We start from the raw sequence: 24622 nt of genomic DNA, 5'->3' as shown, positions 1-24622 counted from the left end.
TCGAACGCGGCACTGAGGTCCAACAGTATGATAGCAGTTTTTCCACCTTGGTCCATTATTGCTCTGGCAGCCTCTGTGACCGCCAGGAGGGCGGTCTCAGTGCCGTGCTGAGGACGGAACCCTGTTTGGGAGACCTGTAGAAGTTTATTGGACTTCAAGTAGTCCCCTAAAATTTTGTTGATATGTCTCTCCAGCAACTTACTCATCCACGGAAGCAGCGAGATAGGGCGTAAATTGGATAGGTTGTTGGAATCCAAGTCCAAAGAGACCTGAAAAAACTCAACCCATTCTCCATACCCCCGAACAGCCGCGACCTCCTACTCCCGCCTACGGGCGCAACAGATGTCCAATCCCTGACTGACCACTATCTCAACGCCATGACCTCAATAATTAATGAGGCTGCTCCCATGCAGCTAAAAAGAGTCTCCGCTAAAATCTCCAATACATGGTACGACGGGAGTCTCAATGAAGATAGACGAGCCATGCGAATGGCAGAGCGCACCTGGAGGGCAGCTCCCTCTGCACTGCGCCTGAAAACTCTGAAGAAAAAGAGAAACGCCGACTTCAGGAAAAAAAAGCGCTCAAAAGCAAACTTCTTCAGCCTCCAGCTCGACCAAGCAAAAAACCGCCCAAGAAAACTGTTTGAGTTAATCAGAACACAATCCAAGGAACAACCCCAACCTCTCAGTACCTTGCACGAAGCACCCGCCTGTGAAGACTTCGCCGCTTTCTTTACCCAAAAAACTGACAACATAAAGAATGATCTCCGCACTGACGCAAGACTCCACACCACACTCAACTGCATAACACCCACCGAACCTAAAAACAATGCAACATGGTGAACCTTTGAAACCTACTCCGAAGAAGAAATAGGCAAACTGCTCAGCACCGTGAAACCTTCCAATCACCTCACGGATCCCCTCCCTGCTAACGCTGTCAAAGATTTCACCCCAATGCTCCTTCCACTCTGGACTCAAATTATCAACAGCTCGCTCCAAGAAGGAACCATCCCTGACTCCCTCAAAGTTGGACAAGTCACACCTTTGCTAAAGAAACCTACTGCCGACCCATCCGACCTAAACAACTACCGACCCATTACCAATATTCCCACTCTCGCCAAATTATTGGAAAAATGCGCACAACTACAACTGACTAAACACATTGATCTGTTTGATCTCCTCAACCCTCATCAATCAGGCTTCCGAGCAGGACACAGCACTGAAACTGCTATGACTCACATAATTGACGACGCCCTGCAAATCCTAGATTAAGGTGATACCTGCCTCCTCATCCTTCTTGATCTCTCTTCAGCATTCAACACTGTTAAACATGAGAAGTTACTCGATCTTTTGAACACAAGAATGGGTCTTTCTGGGACTGTTCTCAAGTGGTTCACCTCCTTTTTACACAACAGGTCGCAGAAATTCAAGAGTAACAACCTGATGTCCTCTCCAATACCTGTTTCGTTAGGCGTCGCCCAAGGATCCTCCCTATCACCAACTCTGTTCAACCTAGTTATGGAACCTCTCACCACCTTGCTACAAGCATCCAATGTACTTTTTCACATGTACGCAGATGACACCCAACTATATCTCAAAATACAATCCCCCAATGACATCTTACTCCTGAACTCAACGATCAGAAGCACCCAATCCTGGCTTGCTGATAATCATCTCAAACTCAATGCTCTGAAAACAGAATTCCTGCTGATCTCACCTCCCGCGAAGATCTCTACCACTCAAACCTGGCTTAAACAGTTAACTGCACTCAATGTCCAACCCACCATAGTGGATTCAGCGAAATCCCTAGGCATAACTCTCGACTCCAATCTCAACATGCAGCATCATATCAGCAAGGCTACTAAGGGAGCGAACTTCCAAATCAATACCCTGAGGAAACTTAAACCCTTCCTACCAGCCAAAGACCTCCAAACTGCAGTACAAGCACTAGTAATCCCGCGAATTGAATACGGCAGCACCGCCCTCTGCGGTCTCCCGTTAACCACTACTGCACCCCTAAGAGCTTCTCTAAACGCTGCAGCGAGACTCATCACTGGATCAAAAAAATACTCGCATATCTCCCCTGACTTGAAATCACTGGACTGGCTGCCTTTTGAAGCCAGAATACATCTGAAAATCGCCTGCATGACACACAAGGATCTACACCTGAGCTCTCCCCGATACCTCACTCAGAAGCTGTCAATCTCTGGCGGCTCTAGAAACACTAGAGGCACAAACAATCTTCTGCTAAAACCTCGAAGATTCCGGAAGGAAAAAACTTATAAACGCTCTTTCTCAGGAATGGCACCCAGGATCTGGAACTCACTCCCTCCTGAAACCAGGCTCATCTCCTCCATCACACTTTTTAAGAAAGAAGTAAAAGCTATTTTTATGGCCAAATACACTTGACCTATTAGCGTGGATCTGTAAAGACTCTACACCGATCTGTTTTATTCTGTTCGAACTCTACGACTATGTATTTCACTTGTATTATTGACGTTACTGACTATCTATGCACACATTTATCTGTAATATTTATATTATTGATGTACCTGTATTACTTTGCTCCCTCACGTACCTACCCTTCCCACTTATTATGTTTAATTTCACTCTCTTGTTGGTATTCCCGGCTTTGTAAAGCGCTCTGATATCTGCAAAGATCTTGTTCGCGCTATATATAACTTTCAAAATAAATAAATAAATCAGGTGTTGGATGCAACAGCTGGTTCTGACAATTGTTAAGAATTTGCTCTCTCATGTTCAAAATATACAATCCTGTATAGTCCTTAACTTTACTGCCCAGTAACCAACCCTCCAGAGCCTTTGCAGTACAATCAACAAAATCAGTCCAGTCCTGAGTCTGTGTCTTCTGGGTGTCTCTGAACAACAACCTATATTGTTCAGTGGTTAGGCCAAACCCATAAATTAGAGCGCTCATCAGGACAGAGTAGTTATCAGCATCCTCATCACTAACTGTGAGGAGCTTGTCTCTTCCTTTTTCAGCAAAGGAGAGCCACATGATTGCTGCCCACTGACTTTGGGGTACCCGCTGTATTTTGCAAGCCCTCTCCAAAGCAGTTATCCATTTGTGGATGTCATCCACACATTTGTAGGGAGGGATAAACTTGCTTAGGTTTCTATTGTCATAGACCTATCTCTATCCTTAGGGATACTGCTGCCACCAGTGGATTCTAATCCACTTAACTTCTCCTCTCTAGCAAAAGCTAACTTTTCTTTGGCCAAGGCAAGTTCCTCTCTGGCTATCCCGAGATTCACTTCCTTCATTCTGGGCTGGTGCTCTCTTCTCTGAGGGGAAGTCATTCTCCTCTGAGAAAAGGCATTAGAGCCTCCTGATTGGTGAGACTAATGAGACTCCCTGGAAGGAGATCTCCTCCTTCTCTGGCCAAAGCTAAGGCTACTTGGGGGCCTGAATGACTCCTGGCCATTCTCCACCTCATGTATGCTTAAATTAACCTGGTTCAGTTCAGAAACATGAACCTGGTTACCACCCACTACCTCTTCAACCTCCTCATGATCCTCCTCATGATCTTCCTCATCTGTCTGAGTATTCTCAGGGGGATCTTCTGTGGTGGGTTGACCTCCCTCTACACTGCTTGGTGGTTTAGGATGGAATTTCCTGGCCACATCATACTCTTCTAATATCTCTATCAGATGTCTCAATGTAGGGTGTGACCCCTGCTTCAACTTTCTAGTTGTACACAAGTGTCTCAACTCATGGAAGGTCATGGTGTCATATCTAGAAGGGATCCTGCTAGGATCTTCTACTGGGAGAGACACAGTGGGCTCTCCTCTGATAGACATATTTCTAGTGAGGTGTGGTGTGTGCACCTACCTACACTATGTGTTTACCTACTAGAACCTCTCTAGGAGTTGTAGTCAGTGTGTGCTAGGCCCTTTAATCTACAACAACTAAGTTCAGTAGAACTTAAGTATATCTAAGTACTGAGAAGAGAAGCAACGGTGGGGGCAGACCTCCGCATGCAACAGGGAGGAGTATACAAAATTGATTATAATGTTCTCCTTTTTATAAGGCAGATGCTCTTCTTTCCTAGGTCCACCGTTGAAGACCCCTTGCAAACCAAAAAAAGAATCTATGAAAGGAGCACCAAAGTGGATAAATTCACGATTAACAGTCCATGTTAATGTCCATATTCATTTCATAAAAAAAAATTGTGTTCATATTCCAACAGAAGCGTTCATTTTGTGCGTTGTATCAATATTTCTTGTTACAGAACGATCAACAGCCTACGCATTTCGTCCCAAATGGGACATCATCAGGGCTGTAAAGATAAGAAAACAAAATATTAAAATCCAGACTTTATTACAACGTAATCATCTTAATAGGCCTCTAACATTATAGTCCATTCCACAATATACAGATTCAAATCTAGTCCAGTTCACATGAGGTGTCACTTCGAAACCCTTACACATATCATCTGTGGACACCACCGTTATGTTTATTACATTATGAAACATCATCAAAAACTGAAAGTTACAAAGCTTAACATACGTCCTAGAATTATGCAATATAGCAATGTTATTGACACCCCAAAATTGTCCTAGATCTAACTTATCTATACATAACATGCATATTTCATATTAGCTTACATTGTTCAAGAATATATTGCTTTTCCAAATTCATTCATCAACACAAAAGTCCATATTGCCCAAATACATGATCTCACCTAAAAAGCAGAGATCCTTTCTCCTGGAGTATTGAGAAGATTAACCACAAACGATCATGAACTAAAGATATCGATCTGTAAATTCGAAAAACGACCAGCCATTAATATCATCCTGCAAGTCGAGAAAAAGGAAAATGATTCTAGCTCAGCATGGCAAGAATAATCTTAAATCTCACCTAGGCAAGTATATCGGTTAAGTTCCTCTTATATTTCTAGATACGTGTAAAACCCGCATAAAAGTACAGAAGTGAGTTCAGAGAAACGCACCCAATCTCAAGAAACTACAATTTCAATCTGTAGATGTAAAGGAAAAACTGCCATTAGTTGAAAATACATGTTAATGGCATCATATCTCTACATATCAAAATCCTTCACACATTTCACCTTTGTGTGTTTGTCGAATTAATAGCGACTTCAATTCCATAGCGCAATGAAGGACGTTAACCTAAATTTGATTCCTTCCTATTTGACCAGTAATTCACACAAAATCTCAAAGAAAATACAGTCACATCAGCTCATGATGTCCTTTCCTAAACAAACTAAAGAACTTTTTAAACTATTAGAAAAAGCAAATACTAGTGAGGGTGTTCCTAGCCCTAAAAGTCTCATTGATGCCATCATGTTGCTCAAAAAATATAAATAAAATTCTAACTCAGCATAGCGAAATAAATCTCAAATCTCACCTTAACTTATAAGGCAGTTATATTCTTCTTGTATTCCTGGGTGCATTTGAGTCTATATTCAAATATTAGATTAAATCAGATATCTGTAGATTAAAGAAGCAGTCTGCCATTAATTGAAAATATATTATAATGGCATCTAAAATTTACATTTCAAATTCCTACACTTATCTCACCTTAAATTGTGAATCAAAATGGAACCCACTTCAAGTTCATAGTACCAGGCAGAAGATCAGCCTAGGAAACGTTTCTTACTTTGGACCAGTAATCCACACTAAATCCAATGAAAAAATAAAATTAAATAAGCTGTAAAGTCTATCCTATAACAAACTGTAAAGATTAGCAACTTAGCTAATGTCAATGGGGGCGTATTTGTCCAGTAGAGTCTCACCTTAAAAACTAAATGAGTAGAGCCAGCCAAGTAAGCTGCTGCGGCATCGGCAGGTCCTGATAAACCCATGGTGCAATTTGCTGTGTGCAGCGTTACCATTTATAAACCAGAAGGTCTCCAATCAGCGTGGAGTACGCATTCACACAAATACGGTCTCCTTTACGGTCCGCTAATATCCGCCAATAGTGTTCTCTGCCTAGCGCAGACTCAATGCAGCCAAACCCTTAGCGGTTCCCCGTCAGGTCCACTGATGACATGGGAACCGGATACGGTTTGTACGCCAATCACATACACTGCTAACCGTATTTCCCGTGTACTGATATACCAGAAATAATTCACGAGCCAATAAGAGTCCAGTAAATAGAAATTGGTCAGAATACCCGAGACTTGTCAAGAACTATGTGTCACGGCAATTTTATAATCTAATTATGTCCACTTTATGTGAAGCCTGACGAAATACGTCGATCCTTTAGTCGGAATACCGGAGACTCATCTAAAACTATACGTGACTCACACTTTTCCAATAAGATCTATACTGAAAATAACATGTTCTACCAAAGTGTAAGAGAAACTAGTCATGTAGTCCTGGTATGTTGTCTATTTATCAACCAGTAATAAATATAACTCGCAAATCCTTAGCGATTCAACCATGTCAGAAATTTAATCTGAAATAATCTTCCAAATAAATGCAGCCGTTACCGTAAATGCAATTCAATTGAGGACAATAAAGTCCTTAAGAAATAATACATTATCCAGACAAACAGTACACAAACTCCGGTCCACTATGAACCTAATGAGTAGTATTAGCAAAAAGTGAACAAGATACTATTGATTAATTTCATCTTACGTACATACCAATTCACATGGTTTGTGTTATATGGTACTACAAAATGTACCCCTTATTAATATATGCTCCTTTAGAAAACATCCTAACTCTCCCTATTAGATATATGTTGTCCATAAGAAAACGTCTTGACTACAGTAACATTCTTCATTTGATGCCATTACACAGGAGTGAAATCATTGCTCATTGCTGTAGAGCTTCCATTCGTGGGATGCGGACGTCAGCCTGCTGAGTCTGTCTGCTTCCACATTGTCCTTCCCTGGAAGATGTATTGCTAGTAGGTCTATTCTCAGCGGAATGGCCCATCTCCATATTTCCTATGCTAGCCTTTATAGTGCCACTGATTGCGTTCCTCCTTGTTTGTTGACATAGACCATGGTGGTAGTGTTGTCTGTTTGGATCAACACCTTGTTTTCGTACAGCTCCTTCTGAAAGGCTTTTAAGGCTAGGGACACTGTCTTTAGCTCTATGTAGTTTATTTCTTGACCACATCCTGCTGCGACCATAACCCCCTTACCATGAGCCTGTTCATGTGTGCGCCCCACCCCATTTGGGAGGAGTCTGTCATGATGGTCACTGTTGGAATTGGCTGTGTGAATGCTTTCCCCTGTGATATGTGTTCCTTGTTCCACCATGCTATTTCCTGCTGCACTGCGTGTGTGACAATACCTAGATCTTCCCAACTTCCTGTTGCCTGTGACCATTGCTGCGGTATCCATTCTTGGAATGGTCTCATGTGGAGGCGAATATTTGGGACCAGGAGCATGCATGATGCCATCATTCCCATTCGTTTGCTCACTGTCAGAGCTTGCCCCTTGTGGTATAGATGTGTTTCCTTCCGTATCGCCAAAGTTCTTTGTGCTTGGAAGCACCCTCACCTGTATGGTGTTGATTTTTGCTCCTAATAATATCTTCACCTGTACCGGTTCTATTGAAGTCTTTCCCCAATGGATTGAATCTTTATGTCCTTATGAACTTGTTTAAGAACCTTAGATCTAGAATAGGTCTTAGTGTTTCGTCCACCTTTGGTACGAGGAAGTATGTGGAATAAACTCCCTGGTTTCTCTCCTTGTGCTGCACTATATTGCCTTTTTATTAAGCAGTTCCTGTGCTTCTAGTAGCAAGAGTGAAAGTTCCTTTGCTGAGTGCACCTTGTTGTTTGGTCTCCTGTTTGGAGGTTGTTTTTCTAACTCTATACAGTAGCTGTATTGTATGACGGTCAGTATCCATTTGTCTGTTGTGACCTTCTTCCATTCCTGGTGGAAGTCCCTTATTCTGCCTCCTACTGGTGTTAAATGTTCGAGGAACTGTTTGTCTTGTAAAATCAGGTTTTGTCTTATGTCTTGATGCCCCCCTAGAGGTGTTGTTAGGGTGGGCGTTTGTCTTACAGTGAAGTCACTTGGGTGTGGGCTCTTGCCCTCCTCTCCGTGCCTGTCCTGGTCCGTTTAAGCACCCTCGAAAGAACTGGCCTCGTGGCAGGTACTGCCAGTCCGTTTCCTTGGTAACCTTATTGGAAGGTTTGGTGCGATGTACTAGGTAGGTTGCCTCCACTACCATTTGGCCATCTTGAGGTTGTACCCCTTCTCATCCCTCTGAACTGCAGAGCTCCCATTGACCTTGCTGTCTCGTTGTCCTTTTTGAGCTGAATTAACCCCCTGTGATTCTGGGCAAATCACTTAATCTCCCCGTGCCTAAAAAATGAAAGTGTGTCCTCATGTAACGTAACTGGTGCTATGTAAAGCGCTCTGATAACTGATTCGGTTCGGTTCTAGTTCGCGCTATATAAAACTCCGGGAAAAAAAACCAAAAAAAAAACCTGTCAACTGGCATTCCAAAAAGCTGCTCTCCGTTGAAGGGTGTATTCAATGTGTTGTTTTGTACCTCAGGCTTAAAGCCTGAAATCCTAAGCCATACGAGTCTTCTCTCGGTCACCCCAATCATTATTTGTCTGCTGGACGTCTCCGCAGCATCCAAGGCCGACTTCAAACATGTGTCAGCCACGTTTTTCCCTCCCTCTACAAGGTGGGCTGCCCTTTGCTGGTACTGTTCTGGAAGAGGTTTCAGGAGTTGCCCCACTTCCTCCCAGTTCTGGTAGGCATGCCCGTTGATTAGGGCGTTTGCGATGCGCCATTGAATCGCTGCACTCCGTTCTACTTTCCTCCCTATGAGGTCCATCCTTCTGCTCTCCTTGTCTGGAGAGGGTCTGGCATTTGTGGGTGCATTGGACCTTTTCCTAGTCGTTGCTGTTATAATTGAATCAGCTGGCATGGTTCCCTGAATATAAGCAGGGTCCTTTGAGGAGTGCTTGTACTTTTTCTCTGTCCTCTGGGTCACTGATTTACATACAGCTGGCTCCCTGAAAGCCTCCCTGCCCTGGTCCAGCACACTTGGAAGCATGGGCAGGAATGGATTCCTTGTTTGTGTAGGTAAAAGAGTCTCCAGGAGAAAGCAAGCCTTGGGCTTCTCCTCCAATTTCACTCCATGTGTCTCTGCAGCACTCTTAACCACCATATTATAGATCCCTATATCGTCTGGTGGTGAAGACCTCGAAGGGTAAGTGTCCACTCCTTTTTCTGGTATTTCAGCATCAAGTTCATGGCATTCCAAGTCTTGCGCCTCAGAGGACATCGAGTCCTGGTAGGTTTGCTGTTCCTCCTCACCTTCGCCCTCGAAGTAATACAGGGCATCTTCTTCCTGTTCTTAGACCGGTTCAGGGTCTTCGTCGCCCCTTTCGACCTCGGCCATCGGCGGGATGGTGTACTGGCTCTTCTTTTCGAAGTCCTTTTTCCGCTGCAGGATACTTTCCATTTCGGCCTCGAGCCTCCTTTTCTTCCTCTCAATCTCTGCAGCTTGTTCGGCGTCGCGAGTTTGAGCGCTTCGCTTCCAGGTAGTCGAAGTCGTTTTTGACCCTTCTTTTCTCTGCGTCGAGGAGTCCTTTTCGGGGGTTTCCTTCGACGACCTTGATTTTTCATGGGCTTCGCCGTCTGGGAGTCTGTTTCGAAGGATCCGCTGTGCTGCTTGGCCTTGGATGTGGTTGCTTTTGTCAAGTGTTTCAACGGCAAAGCTCCCTTCGAGGACTTTGTTTCACTCTTACGAGTGTTGGTAGTGTGTCTGGGGGGTCGGCAACTCTTACCTTCTTCGAAGTTTTCTTTTGGACTTGGACGACACTGCAGTCCTCTGGTCCTTCGGCGATGTTGTCCTCCTCTCCACTGAAGAGGGCCAAGTCTCAGAGCGATGGAGGTGGCCCCCTGCATGGTGTGGTTCGCCCTTCTCTACCTCTCCTCTTACTCAGAGGGCCTTGGGTGTGAATGCCGAACACGCGTTGCAGTCCTTACTGTTGTGGCCGAGAGGCAGGCAGAGGTTGCAGACTGGATGTTGGTCCTTCTGGGCATATTTGTGGTGTCAATTGGTGCATAACTTGAAAGGTGTTTTGTCCATCCCCGCGCTCAAGGAGCCTCTGTGTGCACATTTTCTGCTGAACGTAGAGCTCTCGGGTGAAAAAGCTTCTCCTTTGTCGTCCTGGTTACTTGACCAGTAGTCGGGTGTGTTTAAGTCTGATTTTCAGCTATTTTCGTCAATTCACTTCCAATTCTCTGGAACTCTTCGGTAACGATCCAGACCCAACGGCGGAAAAAAAGAATGTTAAGATGGCGACCAAAGGTGGGAGCTTCCGAAGGAAGCGCGCCGACATTACGAAGGACACCAAATGGTGGTATGTCGACACCCACCTGCGCCACGAAAAAAAAAAAAAAAAGAGAAAAGACAATTTTGGACCCAAGCACTAGATGGCAGAATAATGCACAGCATAGTGAATCCAGAAAGATTTGAGCTGCAAAATGCATTCTTTTTTCCACAGGCAGCAGTGGAGCTCATGCAAAAGCTTAGCTGTAGTGGTAAATTGAGATGGCTTAAGAAGCAGCCAAGTGACAGCTTTTTGTACTAGCTGCAGTCGCTTGAGACAACCCTCAACACCCAGATACAAAATGTTGCCATAGTAGTCGTGACGGGAGCAAAGCCTGCATCAATGTTCTTTGTGCTGGCATTGGAAGTCAACCTAAAATCTCTCTCAGCCATCTGAGCATTCCGAAGCAGGTAGCCACTACCATAATGATCTGGGTGTTTGACAGCTTGCTGTCGTGACAAACCCAAAATCTAAACAGTTCATAGTGGTATATAGAGTGGTTCAGCAGACTAAACTGGACTTAAGGTACAGGAATGTAGGGTGTCGCCTTTAATAGTAATGCAGCTAGGTCTGGTCTGGTCAACACCTTCACTATTATTCAAGGCCAGTCCCTCCAAAGACTAATTCCTGATCTAGAGCTTCAAAATGCCCCAGTCAAGACAGCTTTGAAACCTCAAACACCAATGAAAGTGTGTTCCCAGGCATGGGTTAGTAACACATAGGGCAATGTCCTCACGATGTACCTGTTCAGGTAGTCACATTTCCTTCATGGACATTGGTAGATGGTACAAGTACACAGAAGAGTGGGATTTCCTCCAAAAACTAGTCAACTGTGCTAAACTTGCACCATGAAGGGGACACTAGATGACTGTAGCTGCCACTACCACAACCAGTGTTAGACTGGGCTTATCCTGGTACAATGTCAGAAAGTACTGGCAGTGACAAATGCAGGTTAGTGTCTCTTATGCCATCAGTGGAGCAGTGTACTCCTGGGAAAACTGTTTGGAAAATTAAATAACCTGCAACAAGCCACTTTATTATATAGTCATGGGTTGGATTGGTTTACGAGGCAATCAGGTAGTGTCAGACAGCTGGTCCGACAGGTCAGTGTGTGGGTTTTAGGAATGTTTTGGGACCTGCTGTATAGTCTGGTGGGCCAGACTTCATTGCTGATTTCACCAATATCATTCATTGCCTGCAGAATACCTACAGTCTCACATGCCTTGCAAAACACCTAGATAGCGTATCTTTACCAGTTCAAAACTGCCCCTATTAACAAGCGTTTGCCACTTATTTTGGTACCTGGTCCCATTTTCTGTCCCAGTCCGACCCTGCAAAAGGCACCTCCACCGCTTCAAGAGGAATCTTGCATCTGGTCGGATTAGGACCATTCCTCTTTCCTCGAAGACTGTAGTACCGTACATTGAGCATTACCTTCTACCTCTTGATAACCTATTAATCTCACCTGCTCATCAGTCTGTGTGTGTAAAACACACACACACACACACACACACACACACACACAACACATGCAGCACAGTATCACTACCCATCCCTCTACAATCAATGATATTTCTGGTTCTCGGTCTGGTAATCACCAGAGGCACAAACTCACTACTTCCAAGATTGCAACATTCACCGCAAAGGTAAGAATTTCTTTTTTTGTATTTGCTAAAGAAGAGTCTAAAAAAAATGAAGCGAGTAGCCTCCAAAGTTTATGAGCATGACCATGTTTGGCACAGTCATTTACCTTCTGCAGCATCTTGATCGTTCATCTGACAAGATAAAGAGCACTTATGGCTCCTGCGTCAGAGTCCCTGGCTGAATCAAAAAGGGAAGAGGGTGACTCGTGTTCCAAACACGCAGTCTAGTGGAAACCCAACCAATCTGAGCTACAACTCTACAGTTAGTAGCCTGCAAAACGTTTGTCTAAGACAGAGTTTGCATCTAGTGTTGTAAGAAGAGGCTCCAGCAATGCAGTAGTACGCTCTACTGGCAAAGCTAATGCCTTTAGCATAATTTATGCTAACAGGGATATCAGCAAGTGGCCTGCCTTAATTATCAAGCTTGCTGCTCAAAATTGACAACTCCCAGTAAAGTTATAGGCAGGATTAAAGTCACAGGAGCTGGGGCGGAAGTAGAAAACCATGATTTTCAAGCATAATCCATTTTTTGGTGAGGAGCAAAATGTCCTACAACTGAAACACAGATGGCAGAATCTGCTCATTTTGGCCCCACCTTTCAGCCATGTCAAACTTGTGAAAACTTAACTCAAGTAGGAAGAAATTTAGAAGCCCGCTTCTACCACCTTTGAACCTACCTAATTAGTTTGTTTCTGCTTGTGCAGCTGCATCATTCTTTGACGGAAAGAATCGAACGTAGCTTCCTGCTTTACACGCGCTTCACCCAAGCCCTCCCCTCTTGAAGTTGTTCCCCTGCAGAATAAATTGAAGATAGAGTTAGGCAATTTAGAATCACATTCAAAGACAGGAGCAACTATGTAAAGAAGAGGAAAAGTAATACAGTCAATATAACACCAGACGCCACCCGGAACCTGGCACCCTCCTAACATACCCACCCAAAGGAAAGAGGCAAATTTACACCCCCTCCAAGAAGCAGTTCTAGAGACAATTTGAATCATGCAAGAGCACAGCATGCAACACCATATTCTATAAAGTAGTTTCCTGAACACAGTAACACAATCTAACTTACCCTTAAGTGGAAAAACTCAAACTATGCAGCAATCACTTTCCTTAATATCCCCCAAAAGCGTACCATATCCCCAAACGAACACACAGAAACCCGGAGCGACATCAAGACATTGCCACAACATACACTTTGACCGGATCTTTGATCCCAGCACCTTCAGATCCAAGGCCTTCGCCCTCCTTCCAGCCCATTTTACTCAGCATCTGGAAGCCCACATTCTTGTCCGTTAATTTCTTGTTGGTGTACGCCAAGTCTCTTTTTTCTGGTTTCTACATTGCAGAAAAAATAATTGGTAATCGCTTAAAAAACACATTAACAAGAACCCTTAAAAGAAATCTACAGATTATAAAAACAGGCAATCACTCCTGTTATCATATTCACAAATGAAGCCAGAAACAGCCATCCTGTAACAAAACAAAAATAAAACCCCAGCAGACGAATGACCACAGCTCAAAATAAGCAAACAAATCATCACCTTGAATTAGTTATATTAAATAGTTCTAGTAGGTGGGATGGAAGAAAAAATAAATAGCTATTGAAGTTTCCCAAAACCTGTTTTCATTCAAGGGCTTAAAAGGGAGTGCGAGGGATATGGCCATTGAAAGGTGTATTTGGCCAAGCCTGTGGCATGGCTCAGAGCAGTGGCATAACAAATCACTACAGAAGTAAACAATTCTGAACGGGAGGGGAATTATAACATGCAGAAAATGAACAACGCATCTCCTTCCTCTCCGTTCATCATTTATAATTTAGGTAAGTGATCAAACAATAACCAAGAAAAAAAGAGAATCAAATCTGCGTTTACTTTGTGCTGTGATCTTTGACATTAGCCTAATAATATATTGAACATAAGGAAAAGCAGGCATTACCTTCTTTTGTACTGGCCTTCCTTTTGGCCTTTCATAGGCAATCCTAACAGGATCCTGAACTAGGGGAAAGAAAACATGAAGCCATTATTCTCCTACTGCGGAATCACTAACGCAGATGCCATTTACATTATGACATAAGCAAATCAGAATACACTTCAGTTGTGGGGCCAGATTACTTTAGACCAAGAGAATTAACAAGCATTTACAATGCAATAGGTCTCGCAATGACATTGTTTTGAGCTATTGGCATTGAAATGTTATTGTTTTTTCCCCTTCCTGAAGCATTAATTAAGTAATGGCGTTGTAAATGACAATGTCTGTTACCCCCGGTTGTCCCTTGCAAAGCTCACCAGCATGTGCCCGTCATAAAAAGGAATATCTGACAATCGCATCTTAAACATTTTGCAGCAATTCTATAGCTGCGTCGCGTGCCATCAGCAAAGGAGTGTAGATATTACTAGTGCAGCAGGCACAGTGGCAGCGAAACCTAGAGATCTGTGAGGGGCCCTCTGTACCTTAATTATTGGGTATTTTTTTACTATCAAAACAGAGGACAGGGGAACAAATCTCATTTCTTACAATATTCAATTAAAAATTAGCCACTGTCACCAAAAAGCACAGATGATGATAAAACAGCTTTATGAGAGACCTTTTTTATACCCTCTCTGCTTGGCCAAAAGAATCTCTGGCTGACAGAGGGGAGGGTTTTATTAGCATGAATTAAAACTGTGAGAGTTGAGCAGTGAGGGATGACCGCTCCTCTCCTCAGTGATGCGTGTAAACAAACGCCTGCATCACAGTCAGGCTGCCGGTGCTTATTCTTAGAGTTTCGAAACTAGACAGCAGCTGCATCCTTCTGGATTGCTGGTAGCGTCTTCCTACTCCGTCTGGGAACCACGCAGAGGATGCAACATAACGGGGCGGCATTTTAATGAAACATTACAGAAAGGGGATCACTGACTTGAAACCCATATCCATTGCAGGCAGCTGGGCGGAGGCAGGCACAGTTACATGCTGCATTCGGACACCCAACTACTTTCATTAACAGTTTCATTCCTAGAAATGTGTGCAAATACACCGTGCAATAGTTCTTCCCCTACTTTTTCCTGTGCCACCCTTTCGTAGTAGAAGTGGTCGCTTCCAAACACAGCGTTCAGTATCTCTGCAGTCCCAAATTGATTCAGAAATGGCAGCAAACTGGTGCGGCACCAGGACGCAGTGTTCACTCAGAAGCTGCTGGGAGAGAGCGGGCCTCGGGATTTCTGGGAAGGGAACCGGTTTTTGGACAGGCAGATTAAAACCAGTGGTTAACCCCGTGTTTAGGTGTCACAGTGCTGCTTACTAGTGCCGCTGTCACCTGGTTCATGCCTCCCCTTCGCCTACCTCACGCCCATGCATGACACGCAGCAGATTAACCTGACAGGCAGCAGATTAACCCAACCATATGGCTGCCGGCCAATCTAGCTACCGCTCTACCCGCTGCTCTCTACCCCTCTGTCCTCGGAGCATGTTCTGTGTATCCTGTGCAGTCTACCTCGTCTCACATGTAAAGCTTCTCACGCTCTCCCAGTCTCCTTTCCCTTCTCCAAGCAGACACTTGCTTCGTTTGCCCTTTCACCTCTGGAGCTGTGTGTTGCACAGCTGCCGACTCCCCGTAAAACACTCGTGGGGCCTGTTCACTTTGTTTTCCCTTCCGTTCCTCATGAGGTGCGGAACTCGGGCAGTGTTCGGTCATAATCTAACTACAGCTCATGTAAAAGGCTTTAATGCCCTTGGGCCGAGTTGGCGCTATATACAACTGCAAAATAAATATAATAAAAAAGAAAATAGAGTGGATGGAAAATAGAAATAACAGCGAAGGGAAATTGGTTGAGCGAATAAGAAACGGGGCTAGACTAGACAGAGACGGGAAAACCACGAACAAGAACTGTGAAAGAAACAGAGTGCTGAGGGTAAGAATGGAGTTTTAGAAGCGCAACGGGACAGAGTGGGGAAGTAGAGGAACAGTTTCATGAGGAAGTGCAGTGCTGGCCGCAGCACTGAGCACACAGCACGCAGAGGAACTCCTCGAAAGAGGAGATGGGACAGGCGCCACACTCAGCTGTCTGGGTAGGGGTGTACTACGGGAGGTGGGACACATGCCTACCGGAGGTCCCGGGAGGAAAGGCTGCTTTACTTAACTTTGGCACGCAGCGTGAGGGCTGTTCCCCAAGAAGAGCGTGTCAGCAGTGCGGGAATACATCCAGCTGAACCTGGGGTGTGCTGGGGGTTGTACTAGTGCCAGAACGCGAACAAGGCAGAGCTGTAGTGGAGGGCAGGGACATCCTACTTTGTCATGGAGACGAGGTGAAGCCGGGGCAATGGAGCGAGGCTGACGTGCGCTAGAGGGAGAAAGGGAAACCCGCCCGTAGGGCACCACCTCAAGAGACAGTGCTAAAGTGGCTGTGAGTGGGACACGGGGTGTCAGGCGGGGAAGACCTCTCCTCAGGCGAGAGGCAGGGGCCAGGGACTGCTGCTGATGCAGACAGGGAGGGCGGGCCATGATTTATTGCAGCTCTTTTGTTTCGAAAAAGAAAAAAAAAAAAAGAAAAAGAGGATCCCGCCGGAGCTCATAAAGATAAGAATCCTTTTGCGACACCAGTAAGTCAAGTGAGCCAATCGCTGATAAAAACAAGCACACACGTACCTGTTTTTCAGCTTATCGCGCTAAGCCATCATCTGATGCACATGATTAATGTGCTGCCAAAATCCAAGATCTACTGCGTATGTTGTCCTGGAGGCATGCAGCTGGGGGAGGGGGACGACAATGAGGGAAGAAGGGTGACTGTATATTAAATACAAGTCCCGCGGCGACCCGGAAGCTCTTGGCCGGCCGGCCAATCCGGTCGCGGCCGACCGGAAGTCCCGCCTCCCGAGGTCCGCGAGCTGCCGGCGCATGGAGCGCCCTGCCTGTCCGAATCAGCCCGGGTCCCCAGGAGGGGGCCGGGGAGAAGGAGGAGTGTTGCGCCTGTTGCGGGGCTCCTCGGACCTGAGGGAGCCCCGATTGTGAAGAGGAGACGAGATGCTCCTTGAGGCGCGGAGCGCGAGAGGAGCCCGCCGGAAGAGCGCAGTCGGTGAGTGGGGCCCAGGGCTGAAGTGAAGTGCGTGCGTGCCTGTGTGTATGCCTGGGAGGGGTGGGGGAGGGGGAGAGTGTGCGCGCGTGTGGGAATGTGTGTGCGCATGCGTGACTGTGTGATTGAGAGAGAATGCGAGGTAGGGGATAGTGTGCCTGTATGTGTGCCTGTATGTGTGTCGTATGCCTGCGTGTGCATGCGCGCGCCTGTGTGTGTGCGTGCATGCATGCAGAGGGGTGGGGGCTGCCTGTGTGTGTGTGTGAGCAAGGGATTTGATTTGCGCATGCGCAGCTACCAGACGCTCGCTCCCGAGGTGAAATCTGACCTCGTCAAAGCGCGCGTCTGGTAGCTGTCCACTCTCCTGAATACGGGCCACATTAGGTCTGTAGCAGACTCTCAATGCTCACGCATTGAGAGTAGTCTGCTCGACCTAAAAACCCAAGACTGAGCTACAGCGCCTTTGATCTAACACCTTCGCAGCACTCTAGAAACAGATCAGCACAATACACTCCATGGTTACCTCAGGTTACAGTGGGGCGGGGCATTACAGACCGCATAGAACGAGTATTGCAAATCTTCAGACTACAGGGATGCTGCTAGTCAATGGCGGATCACACTTATGTGGGTTCGCAGTTATTATTATTACACAGAGTGAATAATAATTCCTTAATTCTTCATTATTAGTACAACAGAAAAAAGCAGATCTTTGGGTTCAGCAGCAGCCTGAGAGCCAGCAGAAGGAACTGACTGTAGGCACACCAAGGTGCCTACACCAATCAGAATTTTTTTCAGGGCCCAGGAAAAATGGCCGTCAGTAACCCCACCACTTCCCAACTAGTTACACCTAGAGACTGCACAGGTTTGAGGTTTCAGTTTCATACTCCAGAGCTGCCTGAAAAGGAAAGGAACTGTGTGGCCGCAACAAGGATAAATCCAGCAGCAGAACCCAAAAGGAGAACTGAGCAGGCAGCAGGGTACAAAACAAACAAGCATTTGAAATGCAATAGGTCTCGCATTTGTGAGAGATTAAGCTATTGGTATTGTAAATCACAATGCCTTTTATTTTATGTTTTGAGAATTAACACATAAATATTAGGCATCGTTATTTACAATGCCAATAGCTCGTACAACATCTCACGTACCAGTTGAAATTTGCGCGTATTTTGTATGGTTTTGTCATTTACCAGCGTAGGATTTTCTAAATGTATCAAATTATTTTTTTTATTATCTTGGCTAGCACCAGCAGTTAAGCCACGCATGACATGTGGCAGCGTACAAATAAAAATTATTTGCAGAAATGTTAAAAAAGCACCAGCTTCTGGGAGTCCGTTTTTTTAAACTTAAAAAAAATATTAATACTGCCTGCTCCGTGGTGCAGCTGTGAAGTAATGGGTTACTCGGAGAACCTGGTGTTACGAGGACAGTACTCAATGTTATTCATTGTATCTACTAGGGAACCATGGAAGGCTGAGAAGAGCTTGAAGCTATGACAAGTAAGCAGAGACTTCCGCATTCAGTGCATTAACCTACTGAGCAATGTTACAACAGTTCTTGGGAGAGCACCCCTGGTTTGTCTCGCTGCTTTCATATTCTATAGTCACAAAAAGTGATGCCATTTGCTCAATAAATCTGTGCAATTTCTTGTTCTAAATGTATTTTTATGATGCAATTCTGTCTTAACGGTGAGTGGCTGTCTTCCCTCCATTCCCTAACCCAATTAGTACTAGGTCATTTGCTATGCTAGAAGACATTTCAGCCACGCAGTCCCATTAAGGTCACCCCTATGTTATTTCATGGGTCACATGGCGGCCATGTTGCTGGTTCTCTCACTAGCACCACCTCTACAGAAACCATTGTGCTTCCTCATGTAGAACAGCCGCCCACCGCTAGTTCTAACAGAACAAGTTTCTTCCAGGGTGCACCAGATGTGCGGTGTGATACGTCTCCAAGCGGACAGAAGAAACAGGGCAGAAATTAAACCACAACAGAGACAGCCCACCAACCCAAAGGGCCGTTAGAAGGCTTTAAAAGCCCCCCTGGTGAATCAGAGAAGACAACACCGCTCATGGCCGGGCCGCGCTGCTTCCCTGCCAAATGGGATCTCTCCCCAGCCTACCCCAGCACCAGTCACAGGACAAGGCCACACCTGAAATAACACATGCAGAAGACGGGTATCCAAGTTTAACTTTAGTAATGGTTTGTTGCCAAATAGTCATCAGGAATTACAGACTATAAAAGCTCTACCTGCCATACAGACTGCCAAGCGCTGAGAAGCCTCAAATGAACATGGCTTGCATGCAGAGCCCGTGTGCACCATTGTACTGAATACAAGATGGTTAGCAGAGGAGAGGGGAATCCGGTACTCCCTGGTTTTGTTAATTGTGCAAGGCCGAGCCCGGGTGGGGGCGGTGGGTTGTGCTTCAGCACATGCGAGATAACGAAGGATTAGGAGAGCGGTGGATTGATTTCAGAAAATCGCCATCTGAATAACCTGCCTTTCACAAAATATAAATGCGCACGTTTTAGAAAAATTTCAGTTTTTAAAGAACCTGAATGGACATATAGTATACGTGCAGATTATAATATAATGTTTATTAGCTTGCCTTCCCTTTTGTTACGTCATTATGACAGGTAGTCCGAGACAATAAAAAGCCCTTTCTCATGGCAATAATGTAATAACACTGAATCTGACCCACGCATTAAGTCCTAATGTGTGGGTGGGTGAGCTTGTACACGTAACAGCATTCACCCGGATTCAGGCTTCTGTGTTTTTAGGCCACAATTATTTTCACTGGCACTGCAGAACTGGGTTCATGTTCATGTTTGTGCTCTCACTGCACACAATGTAGAGCCACCTAAAGCCACATTTACGGGCCCTGTGACATAATACCTTCATCACAGTCAGCCTGGAACCCGGACGAAAAATTATTTATTTTGCAGATGACAGCAGCAACACTGTGATCACTGTCAGACTTAAAGGAAAAGGGCCGTGAATGACATGACGGATGGCAAGGAAAGTAAGATGGCGGTCGGCTGAGGTGATTGTTTGCAGCACTATGGCCTACTTAGATCGCGACACCCCCCTGTATTGGTAGGAAAATGCTACGGAGGTGGCGAAGAGCGAGACAAGCAAGCACTCACCGGCAGCTGGGGCGGAGGACTCGGCGACTTCTTCCGGCGGGGATCAGAGCGAAATGGCATAACAAAAGCGCCGCCATTTTCGCGATTCGGTGCGTGTTTTTTTGCTGAGTGACGGATAACGTCACTGATTAAAAAATGTAAAAAAACACGCCCATGAATCTGCTCAAGCCGGGGCTAGAACCGAGTGACGCCCCTCTTCTCCAATAGCTGGCCAGCATTTACGAGGCCAGCCAATGGAGAAGAGGGGCGGGTACAAGCCCCCATACTACACAGCATAAAATCTTCGGCTCCGCCCACTGCTTACGCAGTGTGACAGTAGCCTCGACTCAAAAACTGTGAGAGCAAGGGAACAGTGTGTGAAGAGCAGAAAAAATTGGAAAGAAATGGTGACTAACACCACACAGAGTAGTGACAACACCGTAGAAGCACAAGTTACTACTTGTGTAACGATATATCTGTAAGAGACATTAGTTAGTGATAGATTCCTTACCTTAGAATATCCCCAGGCGTCAGAATGGATCCGGAATTTTTTTGCGTAGCAGTACCCTTGCGCGTCGGTAGGCGTCGTCTGCGGCTCCGCGTCCGTCGTCGGCATCGTGGGCGCCGTGATGACGTCGTCGGAGTACTTAGACGCCGCCTCCGCGTGCTGACGTCAGTTCTTAGACACAGCTTTTCCACGCCAGAAGCGCTGAGCCATGTTAAAAACCAACACTGGTGCCATTGAAACTAGGGCCCTAAAAGGGGATAACCCTAACCCTAGATATCAGTTCGCAGAACGGGGAGGATGGGTGGGTCGGTAAGGAATCTATCACTAACTAATATCTCTTACAGATATATCGTTACACAAGTAGTAACTTGTGCATCTGAAAGAGACACGTTAGTGATAGATTCCTTACCTTAGAATAGATACCCCAGCAATACCAACCCCGGTGGTGGGTCTGCGAACCAATAATCACACCAGAAAGTCCTGGAGGACAGAACGGCCAAAGAAGCCATCCCTCCGGACTTGGCTGTCCAGGCAGTAGTGTCTTGCGAACGTGTGCCGCGAAGCCCACGTAGCTGCCTGACAGATGTCTTGTAAGGGCACTCCCCGGCCCAAGGCAGTTGTAGTCGCCGTGGTTCGGGTGGAATGCGCCCGTAATCCAACAGGGGGCTCCTTTCTAGCCAAGGAGTAACATGCCTGGATACACAAGATGATCCACCGGGAGATGGTCCTCTTGTGCACCGCTTTCCCCTTCTTAGCGCCCACGTAACCAACAAAGAGTTGGTCATCCACCCGGAACTGGCGTGTGCGATCCAAGTAGAGTGAGAGCGCACGTTTTGGGTCCAGACGGTGGAGCCGCTCTTCCTCTTTAGAGGGGTGCGGTGGCGGAAAGAAGGTTGGCATGGTGATGGACTGCCCGATGTGGAAGGCTGTGACAACCTTGGGCAGGAAAGATGGCTTAGTACGCAACACAACCTTGTCCCGATGGACAGAGAGGAAAGGAGGAGTACAAGAAAGAGCCTGGAGCTCACTCACTCTCCTGGCAGAGGTGATGGCAACCAGGAAAGCAGTCTTCAGAGTAAGAAGGCGGAGAGGACAGTTGTGAAGTGGCTCAAAGGGAGCGCACATCAGAAAAGTAAGAACAAGGTTCAAGTCCCACTGAGGCATCACAAACGGAACAGGAGGGAACATGTGTGTGATGCCCTTAAGAAATCTATTTACAATGGGGGACTTGAACAAAGAAGGTTGATCAGGCAGCCTCAAAAGGCTGAAAGGGCAGAAAGGTAGCCCTTGATAGTGCCCAGAGCAGAGCCCTGCTGGGCAAGAGAAAGAAGGAAGAGAAGAACCTCAGAGAGAGGGGCAGCAAGAGGATCCACAGCCTTTGCTGTGCACCATGCCACAAATCTGTTCCACCTGCAGGCGTATACCGACTTTGTGGCGGGACGCCTGGCTGCCAGAATGACGTTACAGACTTCAGGAGGCAAGTCAAATGGCCTCAACTGTCGCCGCTCAATCTCCAAGCATGGAGGTGGAGACTGGACAGGTTCGGGTGGAAGACCGTCCCCTGTTGCTGCGACAGAAGGTCCTCCTGAAGAGGCAGACGAACCGGGGGATCGACTGACATACTGAGTAGCTCTGGATACCAGTACCTTGGTGCCCAGTCCGGAGCCACAAGGATGACTTGGGCCTGGTCGCGCTTGATCTTCTTCAGCACTCTGGGCAGAAGTGGTATAGGCGGAAAGGCGTACAATAGGCCGCAACTCCACTCGCGCCGAAAAGCGTCTCCGAGCGAGTGCCCGCCTTGGAAATTCCAACGCGCAGAACTGATGACATTGCGCGTTCTCTTCGGTGGTGAATAGATCTAACCAAGGCTCTCCCCTTTGCTGAAAGAGGCCTTGCGCCACGTCCGAGTTCAGACGCCATTCGTGATCCATCATGCACCGACGGCTGAGCTCGTCCGCCCTGGCGTTCAGAGAACCTGCCAGGTGTTGACCCACCAGGGTCACGCCCTGGCATTCCAGCCATTGCCAGAGGCGCAGAGCCTCCTGGCAAAGGGTCCACGACCCCACCCCGCCCTGTTTGTTGCAGTACCACATGGCGGAGGTGTTGTCCGTGAACACGTGCACTACACTCCCCCAGACAGAGGGGAGGAATGCCTTCAGTGCTAGACGAATCGCCCGTAACTCCAACAGGTTGATGTAGAGCCGGGCCTCTGCCGGAGACCAGAGGCCTCTGATCTCCGCCTCTCCCATGTGACCTCCCCAGCCCTGGAGGGACACGTCCGTCACAACTACGTGCTCCGGTTGGGGAAGGGAGAGGGATCTGCCGCTGACCCAATCGCGGTCCGTGAGCCACCACTGCAGCGGTCTCGCAGTGCCCTCCGAGATCAGGACGTGGTCGGACAGGTTGCCCTGATGCTGGGCCCACTGAAACTTCAGGTCCCACTGCAGAGCCCGCATCCGCCACCTGGCGTGATGCACCAGTAGGATGCAGGAGGCCATCAGCCCCAGAAGCCGCAGCGTCAACCTGACCGAGACCCGGGATAACGGCTGAAAGATGGGAATCAGAGCCTGAATATCCCGGACCCGCTGTTCGGGTGGATAAACCCGAAACCGCGGCGAGTCGAGAACCGCTCCGATGAAAAGGAGCTTTTGAGAGGGGCACAGGTGTGACTTTGGCACATTGATGGAGAACCCCAGCTGGTGCAGGCGATCTGCCGTAGTCTGGAGGTGGCTGACGACTGTCTGGGGCGAGCCCGCCTTCAACAACCAGTCGTCGAGGTAGGGGAAGACTGAAACCCCTAACCTGCGCAGATGAGCTGCGCCCACCGCCATCACCTTTGAGAACACCCGTGGGGCACTGGTAAGGCCGAAGGGGAGCACGGTATACTGAAAGTGCTCGTGGCCAAACGTGAACCGCAGGTAGCGCCGGTGGGCCGGCAGGACGGGGATGTGGAAATAAGCGTCCTGCAAGTCCAACGCTACCATCCAGTCTCCTGGGTCCAGGGCAGCTGAGACATGAGCCAGTGTCAGCATTTTGAATTTCTCCTTCCGGAGGAAGCTGTTGACGTTCCGTAGGTCCAAGATAGGGTGTAGGCCCCCTTTGCCCTTCTTGGGTACCAGAAAGTAGTGGGAGTAGCAGCCACACCCTACTTCTGGCCCAGGAACGCGCTCGATGGCCCCCCTGGCCAAGAGGGCCGGAACTTCCTCCTGCAGAAGTCGCAAATGATCCCCCGATACATGATGTTTCTGCTGTGGCATGGCTGGAGGAGTCGCCTCGAAGGGGAGGGAGTAGCCCCTTCGGACGATCTGCAGCACCCACCTGTCCGACGTGACAGTGCGCCAGTGGAGGAGGTGATGGCGAACCCTGCCCCCCACTGGCGTCACATGGGCCTGAAAGCACGGACTAGGAGGGTTTTGAGGCGGATGCTGCGGGGGAAGGTGTGGACTGACTTCGCCGTTGACCCCGACCGCCGCCACCGCGTTGGGTATTACCATGCAGAGCGTGGCTGGCAGCACGTGTGGGTACACCCCTTCCGTGGCCACGAAAGGAGTGAAAGGCAGCCGATTGCTGGCGCGGGGCCGAGAGGCCCAAGGACTTGGCCGTAGCCCTGGAGTTCTTAAAGCGCATGGTCTGCCTTGTCGCCAAAAAGGCGACAGCCATCAGTGTGTTTTGGACATCGGCCGAAAAGTTGGCGGACCTCAACCAGGCGTGGCGTCTGACCGCCACCGTCGTTGCCATCGCTCTACCTAGTGAGTCGGTGGTATCCAGCCCACACCGGATAGAATATTTGGCTGCATCCCGGCTCTCCACAAGGGCTTGGCCGAGTTTGGCCCGTACCTCCAACGGACACTCTGGCAGCACTTCCGCAACCGTATCCCACAGAGAGTGGGTGTAGCGGCCCAAGAGGCATGCGGTGTTGGAAGACCGCAGTCCCAGACTAAGGGAGGAGAAGATCTTTTTACTGTACTGCTCGTACCTCTTGGATTCCCTGTCCGGCGGAG

General features: G+C 47.3%; 1 protein-coding gene across 5 annotated transcripts in view; it reads right to left on the bottom strand.

Annotated features, from left to right (window-relative positions):
• LOC144799139 (SURP and G-patch domain-containing protein 2-like) overlaps positions 1-24622 on the bottom strand; it is a 135386-nt gene that overhangs the window by 57918 nt on the left and 52846 nt on the right. Inside the window, exons 8-13 of one of the 5 annotated variants that reach the window (XR_013603762.1) lie at positions 13881-13939; positions 13138-13280; positions 12623-12737; positions 4882-4999; positions 4706-4780; positions 4024-4300 (exon numbers count right to left, since the gene is read on the bottom strand). Coding sequence is in view for 3 of the 5 variants with exons in the window: in XM_078670350.1 (XP_078526476.1) it covers positions 12623-12737; positions 13138-13280; positions 13881-13939 (317 nt within the window). In the remaining 2 variants the exon portion in view is untranslated. Of the gene's footprint in view, positions 1-4023; positions 4301-4705; positions 4818-4881; positions 5000-12622; positions 12738-13137; positions 13281-13880; positions 13940-24622 lie in introns of those variants that run through there. The other 4 variants (XR_013603761.1, XM_078670349.1, XM_078670350.1 and 1 more) reach the window with 4 other exon arrangements.

The sequence above is a fragment of the Lissotriton helveticus genome, chromosome 12 (assembly GCF_964261635.1).
Source record: "Lissotriton helveticus chromosome 12, aLisHel1.1, whole genome shotgun sequence".
NCBI classification, from domain to species: Eukaryota; Metazoa; Chordata; class Amphibia; order Caudata; family Salamandridae; genus Lissotriton; species Lissotriton helveticus.
This window is presented reverse-complemented; position numbering and strand designations above follow the sequence as displayed.